The 12,957-nt window shown below is 44.5% G+C and overlaps 1 protein-coding gene across 1 annotated transcript in view; it reads right to left on the bottom strand.

Moving 5' to 3' along the window:
• DPP3 (dipeptidyl peptidase 3) overlaps positions 1–12,504 on the bottom strand; it is a 180,465-nt gene extending 167,961 nt beyond the window's left edge. The window contains exon 1 of the mRNA XM_040409072.1: positions 12,216–12,504. Coding sequence (XP_040265006.1) covers positions 12,216–12,488 — 273 coding nt within the window. The 5' untranslated portion in view covers positions 12,489–12,504. The remainder of the gene's footprint in view (positions 1–12,215) is intronic.
• Between the last annotated feature and the right edge of the window lie 453 nt (positions 12,505–12,957).

The following is a 12,957-nucleotide window of genomic DNA, read 5'->3' as shown; positions in this document are numbered from 1 at the left end:
TTTCCCAAGGGCGCCACAATTTAAGAAATTTGGAGCGTGTGTAGGTTTCCCAGTGGGCCAATTCCTCAAATCTGAACAATTGGTCTGTTTTCTCGGTCCACATCAACATTGAAGGTGGGGAGTTATTCTTCCAAAGAAAAGGTATCAACAAATCGGGCAGCGGTGACCAGCATGGTCGGGAGATAAGTCTTGGATGGAGTAAGGGAGTCATTGGGACACCAAAGGAGAACCAATTTTGCATCTAAACGGACGTTAGGGGAGCATGTCCGATTAATTGTGGTCTCTATTTGGGTCCAGAAGGGGCGGATTTTACTACAAAACCAGAGATGCAACAAGGAGCCAACTTCTGTTCCACACCTCCAGCACTGCTCTGGAAAATCAGGGTTAAGTCTGTGCAGGAATTCTGGCGTTTTGTACCAGCGCGTAAGTAGTTTATACGAATTCTCTTGAATTTTGATGCATCGGTGGAAGCCATGAGAGTGAGATAAAATAGAGGCTCTCTGGCTCGGATAAATGGATTGAGAGCTCCTTTTCCCAGGCAGACAAAGTGCAGTGCTGGAGGGGCAGAAGAAAGCCTCGAGAGTTTTTTTTTCGGGATCTCGGATACACAAAGCCTTTTTTCCAACCAAGTAGGCGTATCGGTAATGGGGGGCAGTTTAAGAGCGTTAATAACTTGCCTAAATGCCCAGGTAGAAAGGAAGGAGAGAGCTTTGACTCTAGTAGAGGGGGGGGGGATCTTGTCCCATGCCAAGTCCCCAGTTAGAGAAGTAATGTCTGTATAGTAAGAATGTCAGGCAGACCAAAGCCCCCAAATCTTTTTTCTCTCGTCAATGTGGCGTAAACTATCCTATGGGATTTACCCACCCAAAGGAACAAGGAGAACATACGGCGCATCTCTACGAAATAACGGGGTAGCCAAATCGGTAATGTTTGTAGCAAATACAGGAGTTTGGGAACTATAAAGTGTTTGAGGTAGTTCTTCCTGCCTATCCACGAGATAAAAGGGAGTTTAAGGGACTACAGGTGTGTTCTAATATATTTGAGTAGGGGAGCATAGTTGAGATCAAATAAGTCGTCGTGGTCGGCTGAGATTCGGATCCCCAAAAACGTTATATCGTGGGGGGTCCAAGTAAAGGAGGTGGTGCGTTTGAGGTTCTTGACTACATAGGGTTGGCAAGATACATTCAGAGCTAGTGACTTACTATAATTGATCTTGAAATTAGAGACCCATCCAAACGCATCAAATAGTAAATGTAGTCGTGGGAATGAAATCATAGGGTTAGTGGTCATAATGAGTAGATCAGCCGCAAATGCCGCGGTAAAATGGGTATAAGAAGCCACCCTGATGCCTTCAATATCTGGATCTTGTCTGATCTTACATAATAGGGTCTTCATAACGAAGACGAAGAGGGACGGGGAGAGTGGGCAACCTTGCCTCGTGCCTTTAGATATGGCAAAGGCGAGTGAAAGGGTGACATTGACCTTGACCCTGGCAGAGGGAGAAAATAGCGGCGATAAACTGGTCAGGGAAGCCAAATTTTGCCAGGGCCGCAGACATATAATGCCAGCTGACCCTGTCGAAGGCCTTCTCCGCGTCAGTGCTGAGCAAAGCTAGCGGAATAGAGGTGCTCCGTGCCAAATTCATAAGATGAAGAAGGCGGACGGTATTCTCGTTCCCCTGTCTGCCAGAGACAAACCCAACCTGCTCCTTATGAATGATGTCAGGGAGAATCGATTGGATCCGCTGAGCTAATATCTTGGCCCACCATTTAACATCCGTATTTAATAAGGATATTGGGCGGTAGATGCCACAATTTAGGGGGTCTACGTTCTATTTATGAATAATAGTAATATGGGCCAAAACCGTTTGGGGAGGGAGTTGGCCTCTGCTAAGAAGGTGGTTACACAGGGAGCGGAAGTGTGGCACTAGAATATTTTGAAAAGTATTATAGTAGGTGATGGGGAAGCCGTCAGGTCCAGGGCTCTTCCCCGAGGGGATAGAGACAAGAACCTTCAGAGCTTCAGAGTCTGTGATTGGGGCTACAAGATGAGCAGCTTGAGCCGGGGTGACATTCGGGAGTTATAGGGAGGAGAGAAATTTTTCCGTGGCCTCCGGGAGGGTGTTAGCTGATTGACCCAAGGAGGGAGGGAGGTAATAAAGCTCAGTATAGAAGGCGCTAAAAGCCTTCGCAATGTCGGGGGTAGACTTAAGGATGCAAAATGTAGCCACCACAATAGCAGGGATAAAAGGAGTCCGAGTATTGTTTTTTAGCCAGCACCGCCATAAGTTTATTTCCTTTATCACCATGGGCATAGGTTTCAAATTTAGAGCGGAGGAGAATTTTGGCCGAGGTCACGTTAAGCAGATTCTTAAGTTTTGCTCTCGCGTCAATAAGTTCAGCTGTGCAACTGAGCGCTTGCGATTGTTTGTGTACAAGTTCAAGAGACTCAATACGGAACATGAGGGTGGTAATAGCTCGGGAGCGTTGTTTTTTTGATGTGGGCACCGAGGGCAATAAGTTCTCCCCGAATTACAGCCTTATGAGTTTCCCAAACGATAGAGGGTGGAGATGATGCATGTCCGGCATTGTTTCACTGGAAGAACTCGGTCAGGGAAGAGACTAGTTTTGAGGAGTTAGTCTGATCTAAAATAAGGGTATCATTGAGGCGCCAATTCCATTCCCTTCTCGGAAGGAGATGTGTAAGAAAATTGGAGCGTGGTCTGATAAAGTGATATTACCTATCTTGGCTTGTAAGAGCAGCTGGGCATGGTCTGAGGACAGGAAGAAGTGGTCTAATCTATGGTGGGAGTAATTGGCATGGGAGAAGAATGTATAGTCCCTACCTGATGGGTTTAGAGTGCGCCACGTGTCAAAGACAACTAATTTTTTCAAGGCAAGTTTCAAGCGCCGCAGACGTATATGCATAACTGCTGATTTCCCAGAGGAGGAGTCAAGACTAGGGTCTAGGGACACATTGAGATCACCTCCTAAAATGAAAATACAATTTTTAAAAGAGGATAGGGATGAAAGGGTCTGAATTAGCCATGGGACCTGGCTTCCGTTAGGTGCGTACACATTAGCTAGTGTAACCAGCGTGTCTGCAATGGTGCCCTTCCCAAACAAGAACAGACCCTCACGGTCTGAAGAGGAGGCAGATACTACAAAGGGGTGTTGCTTGTGAATGGCTATGCTGACACCTCTGCTAGCTGAGCTATGTGCACTATGATACCATTGCGAGAATTTTTTATTTTTTTAATGAGGGAGGTTAGGCATCTTACCCGCCCGGAAGGGAGTCTCTTGGAAGAATGCGATGGAAACTTTGTCTTTCTACAATAGAGATAGGACCTGGGATCTCTTGCATGGCTCATTCAGACCTCTAACGTTGAAGGAAGATACTATAATGGAAGCCATCTTGAGACAATTGAGAGGGATGATGCGAACAATCGCCATGTAAACCAGTTGAGTGTGGAAGAGGGAGGGGAGGTCACACAGGAGGGAAGGAAGACAAAGACAACAATAAAAGAACATCTGCAATTAAGAGGGAAGAAACAAAGAGTTAAATGTAGCAGCCAAAACAACAAGCTAATAAATGGTAGCTCTACAAAGCGCCAGATGTTGAAGTGATCCTTTCTCATAACAGCGGTCGGCCGGGATCCATCAGGCGGGGGGACTCGTAGAACACTTGAGGGCCAGAAGGAGGCAATCAGGGGACAGGGGTAGTGAACCAGGAGTAGACGCTGGCTAAACACAGCTTGTGAGGGGTAATAAACCATAGAACCATAACAATAACAAGGTCCTAAGAAGAATGCAAAAGAAAGAGTCTTGCTCGCGTTGTATAAAGAGATGCCATCGGGATAACATCAGTGGCCACTGGCAGGGTGGCCGTGAGGTGAAGTGCTCTTGGAGAGGGGCTCAGGACTTAGAGGAAATCCAGGAAGTACCGTGTGCTCTCAATGAGGTGGAGGAAGACCAGATTTAGCAGAAAGCTGAGGGTCCCGACCAGGTCTGACCACTTTACCAGAGGAGATGAGGTTCCATTGATCCGCACTTAGAGGTGAAGGTATGGGATCCCCCTGGTCAGCAGGCATCCAGGATGGGATATCAACTGGCAAAATTCCCAAGTGTTCCCAGGCAGCATGTAAATCCTGGGGAGTGCGTATGGTAATCTGTCTCCCATTTTTCACGACGGCCAGGCCAAACGGAAAGAGCCATCTGAACTGGGTGGCTGAGGCTTTAAGTACTTCCAATAGCGGGTGAAGAATTCGGCGTTTCCCCAATGTAGAGGGTACCAAGTTCTGAAAAAACAAAATCGGCGTACCTTCAAATTCAAGGCGATCTGCCTCTCTACCTGCTTTCAGCAGAGCAGCAGTGTCCAAGTAGCTAAGAAGGCCGCAGACGACATCCCTCGGCGGGTCAGATACTTTAGGCTTAGGTCTCAGAGCTCGATGGATGCGTTCGATAATTATTTTCGCAGCTCTATCAGGACCCAGGAGGTTCGCAAAAATTTCATTCGCGATTTTTTCAAGTGCTTCGGATGAGAATGTTTCAGGTAGGCCTCGAATCCGAATATTCCTTCAGTGACTATGATTTTCCTGATCTTCGATGCGAAGAAGAGCGTTGTTGAGCAGGTCATTATGCGATCGGAGTGCCGCACAAGTTTTCCCCACGCGGAGAATAATAGTGTCTTGCGAATTTTCCAACGCCGCCACTCTTGACCTATGCTGCGTAGATCTAACTTAATATCAGCCAGGTCTTGCTTCAAAAGGGAGCCACAGCGGAGTCCAGGACTTCTCGAAGAGCCGTTTTCGAAAACATCACGCCCAGTTTGCGAGCCTTATAATCGGAGGTGTCAGAAGCGCTTCCCGCTTCCGAATATTCCTCTACTTCAGAATGCTGACGTGCAGTCAGCGCCATCTTGGGAGTCTCAGCAGCACGGCTCTTGAGCGGCTTTCTCAAGAATTGCTCCATGTCAGGCTGTTTGGAGCGGACCGGGGTAGGTTCTGCAGGGTCCTTGGTGCGATCTCTCCCCACTTTGCCCATTTGTGCAGGTTAAAAAGAGTGCTTTTGATGGGGGTTAAAACGCCAGTCAGGGGGAGGAGCTCAGTGACAGGCCGCCATTCAGCTAAGCGGCCAAGCTCCGTCCCCCTGCTTTCATTTCGTTAACCTAGGTAAAAGAAGAGCAACCCCAATCAGGCCCATGGACTAAAAGAAAAACATATACAGATAGAGATGCAGGTTTTCCCACTGGGAGACTCACGATGGAGTTACCGAAGGTGGGTCTGCACATTCGCCACGGGTCCTCAGGAGCCTCCGGAGCCGAGAGTTGCTGCAGAACAGGGAGACGCTGGCTGTGCGCTGCCGCGCTTGATTCAAAGCACAGCATCTGATGTGATCAGGGTTCGACACAGGAGCCTAACCAGCGTGATGACGCGTACCCCATCAAGCTCCGACCCCATCCGGAAGTAGCGGTATTGCAGCGGAGCCCCGAGCAATGCCCGGCATTCGGCATCCTTGCTCCCGCTGGTCTGCTTCCGCATAAATCGGGAAGGAAGACCTTGCCAGCAACAGTGAAGTCAGGTCTCCCGCTTCAGAGACGAGATCCACGCTAACCTCCCCAGCCCAGCTTTGGCATAAGCTGCGGGAGGGCTGAGGAGGAGATTGGTAAGCCAATCTTTAAATAAATAATAATAAAAAAAAGAACATAATAAACTCTTCAAACTCCCGCAGGAGTTTCTGTGCAGCCTAGCCCCATAGGGACAGGAAAAACACTGAGGGTGAGTGGGTGGGGGCTTCTTAAACTCTCTCTCTGTATTTCCTGCCCCTACAGAGGTCAAGGGGTCAATCTCATCCGTAGCCGTTATGGTGGATGAAATGGAAACTTCAATTTTTTTTTAATGAAATCCAGGTCTTAGTCAAAGAAGAGGTTAAAACAGCAGTAGCTGCCTGTGACCCTGTATCCAAATACAAACTCCATTTATTGTCTGCAAAGCCTTTTTTAGTGATCGATTCCAAAAATCAAATTTTGTCCAATTTAGACGATGGAGCAAGTATATACGCTTCCTCTGACAAAGAATGACTATAAGATATTTCTGTTCAACCTTAAAGATTTAAAAGAATTGATTAAAGTGATCAGAGCCACTATTCAGATGGAGAATCCAAAAAAAGCTAGGTCCAGCCAAGGCGAGATTTTGGAGGCTTAGGAGAAAGACAGGTAGTTTTCCTGTCCCAGACAATGTCCACAAGATGATTCAGGCACAATGGACCAAACTAGAAGAGGGGGGGGGGGGGGGGGGGTTTTGTTTGGACTTGGATACTGCACCCAAGGTAGGAAAATGTACCATTTGAGGATGCCGCTCAGCTCCAAAAACCTATGAAACATAGAATGTGTAGGCAGATAAGAACCATTTGGCCCATCTAGTCTGCCCATTATACTGAATACTATGAATAGCTCTTGGCCCCATCTTATATGAAGGATGGCATTATGCCTATCCCATGCATGCTTAAACTCCTTCACTGTATTTGCAGCTACCACTTCTGCAGGAAGGCTATTCCATACATCCACTACTCTCTCAGTAAAGTAATACTTCCTGATATTACTTTTAAACCTTTGCCCCTCTAATTTAAAACTATGTCCTCTTGTAGCAGTTTTTCTTCTTTTAAATATTCTCTCCTCTTTTACCTTGTCGATTCCCTTTATGTATTTTAAAGTTTCTATCATATCCCCTCTGTCTCGTCTTTCTTCCAAGCTATACATGTTAAGGTCCTTTAATCTTTCCTGGTAAGTTTTGTCCTGCAATCCATGTACCAGTTTAGTAGCTCTTCTCTGAACTCTCTCCAAAGTATCAATATCCTTCTGGAGATATGGTCTCCAGTACTGAGCACAATACTCCGAATGAGGTCTCACTAGTGCTCTGTAGAGCGGCATGAGCACCTCCCTCTTTCTACTGGTAATGCCTCTCCTTATACACCCAAGCATTCTGCTAGCATTTCCTGCTGCTCTATGACATTGTCTGCCTACCTTTAAGTCTTCTGAAATATTGACCCCTAAATCCCTTTCCTCAAATACTGAGGTAGGACTGTATCACTGATTTTATATTCTGCTCTTGGGTTTTTACACCCCAGGTCATTATCTTGCACTTAACAATAAATTTTAGTTGCCAGATTTTTGACCATTCCTCTAGTTTTCCTAAATCCTTTTCCATTTGGTGTATCCCTCCAGGAACATCAACCCTGTTACAAATCTTTGTGTCATCAGCAAAAGGACACACCTTACCATCGAGGCCTACTGCAATTTCGCTGATAAAAGATATTAAATATGGGTCCCAGAACAGATCCCTGAGGTACCCCACTGGTAACAAGACCTTGGTCTGAATATACTCCATTGACCACAACCCTCTGTTGTCTGTCCTTTATCCATTCAACAATATGGGAGTCCAAGCCCAAAGACTGCAATTTATTGATAAGCCTTCTATGTGGGACAGTATCAAAAGCCTTACTAAAGTCTAGATAAGCGGTCTACTGCACCTCCGCCATCTATTATTTTAGTCACCCAATAAAAAAATATAAAAAAAAAAAAATCAATAAGATTAGTTTGACATGATCTCCCTGAATCTCCCAGGGGGACGAAAAAAGTCTCAAAATAGCATGGTACGTTTTATTACCACATTCAATTCTGGCCACAATGCAGTACTGAAATCATTGAGAACACATTGGAATATTCTGTATATGGACCCCATTTTGAAACATCATCTTCCACCTAGACCCTCCCTTACTTATCGACGAGATAGTAACATCCGAGATGCCTTGGTCCATAGCCATCATCAGGCTATTACACCCCCTAGATTATTTGGGTCGAAGGGTCCCAAATGGGGTTGTCGTCCATGTGGCGACTGTGCGGCTTGCGCCAATATTCTCACTACAACTTCTTTCACTGACTCCACAGGCCACAAGACTTCAAATTACTCATACAATTACCTGCAATACCATCGGTGTGGTATATGTGGCGAGTTGTCCATGCAGACTTTTATATGTGGGGCTTACTTCACGGGAACTGAAGCGCCGAACCAGAGAGCATGTCCTGGGGATACAGTCTGCAGTGAATGAAGAGGACGACACCTGTCTGAAGACGATTCCACGTCATTTTAAGATGCATCATGCCTGTGATGGTTCCCTTCTTAAGGTAAGAGGCATAGACAGGGTGTTCGTCGGTAGTAGGGGTGGTAATTGGAAGCGGTTATTAGCCCAAGGCGAGGCTAAATGGATTTTTAAACTTAATACAGTTACTCCATATGGACTTAATGAGGGTCTTAGTTATGCTCCCTTCCTGTAATATTTTCCACGGTCTCTTGATCGTGGGTGCTGCATCTCTATGCTTATATTTTATTCATGGTTTAATTCTGTGTGTTCCTTTGTTGTTTTATATGTATATGTGTGTCTATTACATGCTTGGGTGCGATACCGGCCGGTACACATCCATGCATTTCATACGCAGGGGCTATGGATTCCTCCTGTTTTTATATATATCTGGTGCTAGCACTTTATAAATTTTTAACATTATTATTATTATATACCATATATATTTTTTGTTTTTGGTATATATATTTTTTTTCACTGTGTCATTTAGTATAATATTTGCTTTTATGTGTCACTGGTCTCATTTATCTTGACCACAGTCTGGCTACGGCCAGCATTTACTCAGATTTGTCTTCTTTATCCTGCTATAATATCACTATCATTTATTCCCTTCACATAGGTCTTATGGTATAATCACCCCTTTTTACATTATCACTACTTATGGCCATACTTGTTCTGGCCTCATATAATGTGTTTACACGTCCGGCTATGTGCGTTCCACGGGTCATGTGATTGCCTCGTGCGTTCCATGCCTGTGATGTGCACTTCCGGTCAGCTCGTTTTCTATACTTCTAACGTATTAATTTCACCTTGGCACATTCAGTTGTCATCAACATTTAGCATCTCCTCACGTCATCACTCCATTCATTTGTTGTATGTTTTCTAGTTCCCTGTCTGCTATGCCGTCTGTCTCCCATTTCCATTTACCGGAAGTGACGCCTTGCGTTCCACGACGCTTGTGCGTTCCATCCAAAGACCAGAAGTGATGCGATGCGTTCCATACTGGAGCGCACTCGGATCGCTTCCATGTTGTGTGGCCACACATCTCATCTGCTTATGGTCTATTTAATTATATGGCTATAAAAGCCCTCCTATTAGTTCCCTCTACACATACACACCTTCTCCCCCTGAAGAAGCTTTACGTGAAACGCGCGTTGGGGTTCTGGTTCACCACTCAGGTACTTATGCCATGGCTCCATTGTGGTCAGCTCAGTTGTAGTTATCCAGGTTCTATGTATGGTTGCACTTTATACTCTTTGGATCTCCATTCTGGCTTGTTAACCGTGGCTTGGCCTCTATATATATTTTTTAGGTATCCGGTTCATGTTATTCATTATGCTATTTACATGATTTAATTAGTCTGGATATTCCTAATCGTATGTACATGTCTATATACTAGTGGTGCCGTATATATATATATATATATATATATATATATATATATATATATATATATTTCTTCCAGTGTGTTCTATACCTACCACTATACCATCCCTTATCTGTATTTTATCTTATATTGTCTCGTGTTGAGACCTCAATAAAGTTTATATTTATTTATTCATTTGTGCCAGCCTCTTCCCTCTTTTGGTGTTCTACTTTGCGTGCAGGTTCGGCACGGGCACTCACTCTTGCGAGTTATTTATTGGTGTTGGATGATCTCCCTGAAGTAAACCCATGCAGTTTTTCATCTTTCAATCCATGGGATTTTAGATGTTCCACAATCCTCTCCTTGAGTATGGTTTCCATTAATTTCCCCACTATTGATGTCAGGCTTACTGGCCTATAGTTGCCCGATTCCTACCTACTACCCTTCTTGTGAATGGGCACAACATTTGCTAATTTCCAATCTTCTGGGACGACTCCTGTTACCAGTGATTGGTAAATAAATATGTTAATGGTTTTGCTAGTTCATCGCTGAGCTCTTTTAATATCTTTGGGTGTATCCCATCAGGCCCCTGTGACTTATTTGTATTAATTTTAGACAGATGACTTAGAACCTCTTCCTCTGTAAAGACACATGCATCAAAAGATTCATTAGTCTTCCTTCCTAACTGAGGTCCTTTTACTTCATTTTTCTTTGCAAAAACTATGGACCGGCCTACTTAAAAGAACCTGGGAGACAGCTTTTGCATTACCTTAAAGGGGTTACCCATCCTACCTGAAAAAAAAAAAATGCACTTAATCTAAACTGTGGAGAGAAGGCAACCATACTTACCCCCAGCAGCAGGAGCATTGTCTTGGATTCTCTTCACGGTCTTGTGACTGCTCCTTTGGTGTTTTCTGCTGTCCTGGTCCCTTGGCGTCTTCTCTTCCTCTCAGAAGCAGGAGACCGTGTTTCATCATGGCCTCCTGTTGGCTTTGCTTGGTCCCGATACCTGCACACTTGTGCGCACGCGTGGGACCGCTGGTCGTCTATTCACTGTACAGGCTTCTGTATGAAGCCTGTACTGACTCCTACACAGCTCATCGCTATGCTATGGATGGCACTGGGGGAGAGGGGGGCGCTGTGCCCCCATAACAGTGACCTCCACCTTTACCAAGCACTATAAACTTAAAATTTTGTATTATGAAGCCTTTGGGCACAAAGTCCTTTGTGCTATTATCCCACCCTAATCATTTCTTTGTTAATTCTCAGGTGCGTGCTGTCTTGGAGTAGACTTGGAAAATAAGTATTAGGCACACGCGGCCATTTTTAAGACCAGTGAAAGTCTATGGGGCTATTCACATGGCCGTTCTTTTAACGCCAGTAAATAGCGTCCGTCCAAAAATAGTACATGTCCAATCTTTGGCCGTTTTCACGACCGGACGGACCCCATTGAAATCAATGGGACAGTTTTTAACGGCCGACAGGAGTGCACCCGTCTAACGGCCGTTTAGGGGTTTAAAAAAACAAAAACACCTTATCCACTTGCTCGCGGTGCAGCAGTCTCTTTCTTCTCTCTTCATTGAGCAGGACCTGCCGAAGGACCTGCGAGGCGATGTAGCCACGTGGGAGCGCGCAGTGACGTCATCGAGCACCTTCGGCAGGTCCTGTTCTGTGAAGAGAGAAGGGACTGCTGCAGCCCAAGAATGTGGATTAGGTGAGGGTTTTTTGTTTTTTTATTTTTGTTGCGGAACACTATGGGGGCATTATATAAATTATGGGGGACATTATTAAAGCTAGGGGCAGTTAAAAAAATTATACACACTGTGGGGGACATTTATTTAGCTGGGGGCCTACATGGGGGCATTAGTAAAGCTGGGGCAGCATAAAAAAATAAAAATCCTACACTATAGGGGACATTATTTTAGCTGGGGGCCAACCATCCTGTGGGTGTAGAAATAACTGCCAATCAAATTCATCCATTTTTCATGTCCATTTTTAACGGACATGAAAAACTGATGCAAAACGGACATTAAAAACTGACACGGCCAGAAAATGGATGCACACACTGACGCAAAATGACCATGAAAAACTGACAGCATGTCCGTTTTTAACTGACTTTTTTTTTTTTACTATCGTATGCATGAGGCCTTAGATTTTCCATCCAAAACTCATATTTGGTTACGGTATATTGTTCTGTGTTTGCTGATTTCGTTAAAATACACTGGAGTTTGAATGGAGGGTGTGGGTTTTAAACCTGTATTTTCCCCCTGTCCTATCAGTCTAAGATGTTCGCTGTTGTGGAGACTTCCAAACTCGAAAAATATGCCGAGAATTGGCCAGAAGTAAACCACTGGGCATATATTTGATGGGTTGCGGCCGGATCTCCACCGGTCCCAGTTATAGTTAATGGGGCCGGACGGTAATGTTTAAGCTTCCTTTCTCTGCCTGAACAGCCTGCCAGATACAAAGTGGTAGTGTGAAACTAGCCTAATACAAATTTTTACAATTTACCGCAGGCAATCAATTACCCCATATATAATAGGGAATTGCTGTACACAATGTCCCTAGGGTAGAATAAGAAGTGGAGGGTCTCCAAAAGGAGAACCTTTGTTTTTATGAATTTTTAATATCTGTTGTTTAATCCTGGCACCAACTATTAAATAACGGAGAGTAATAAAACATGCTTTAAGACAAGTACATGATTAAGCACATACCTGGTACTCCTCATCAGTCATCCCCTGGCACTGGGCCACTTTCTGCAACACACAGGGCTCTTGTGCCCTGAAGAGCCTGTTAAGCAGGATGTATATGGCTGGAGATTCAGGAGACGTTTGGAACAGAACTATTAATCCACCATAAAATGACGCTCTTGACAAAAAATGGGTGTAAAGCTTCTCCTCTGTTGACAGAAGAGAGAAGGCCTCTTCACAATCAAGTAAAGCAATGGGAAGGTCATTGGGGAGGACGTACTGAGATGGGGCTGCCATGTTTCCAATCACAATGTTCCTGAAAGACAAAATAATGAGATTTTTCTTACTCCAATAGCATTCAAGTGTAAAGTATTGAAAGCCATGACTGGTTATGTATCCCTATTATAGTTTCATACCACCATTTATCAAAACTTCTTTATTCTAAAGTTATTAGCCTTTGTAGTCACCCTGTGGCAAATCAGTTTTGATATTTAGTTTTAACTTCCTGCAATGGAGCATCATTGGCAAGAACAAAAGGCATGGTTGTGTCACATGTTCTGCTGATGTCAGGGAACATCTCACTGCCCTAAGGCATGATGGGTCAGCAGACACATGACAAACCATGAAGTAGGATTCAAGCATGGAGATGAGAGAAAACTGCAACTGAAGGAAATGGATAACAATAATTACTCTTGAAAACAGAAACCAACACACAAAGTGGTAAAGAAGAGAACCAATCTGGTAAATTATATTTCTTCTAATATCT

Source organism: Bufo bufo, chromosome 10, assembly GCF_905171765.1.
Source record: "Bufo bufo chromosome 10, aBufBuf1.1, whole genome shotgun sequence".
Taxonomy (NCBI): domain Eukaryota; kingdom Metazoa; phylum Chordata; class Amphibia; order Anura; family Bufonidae; genus Bufo; species Bufo bufo.
This window is presented reverse-complemented; position numbering and strand designations above follow the sequence as displayed.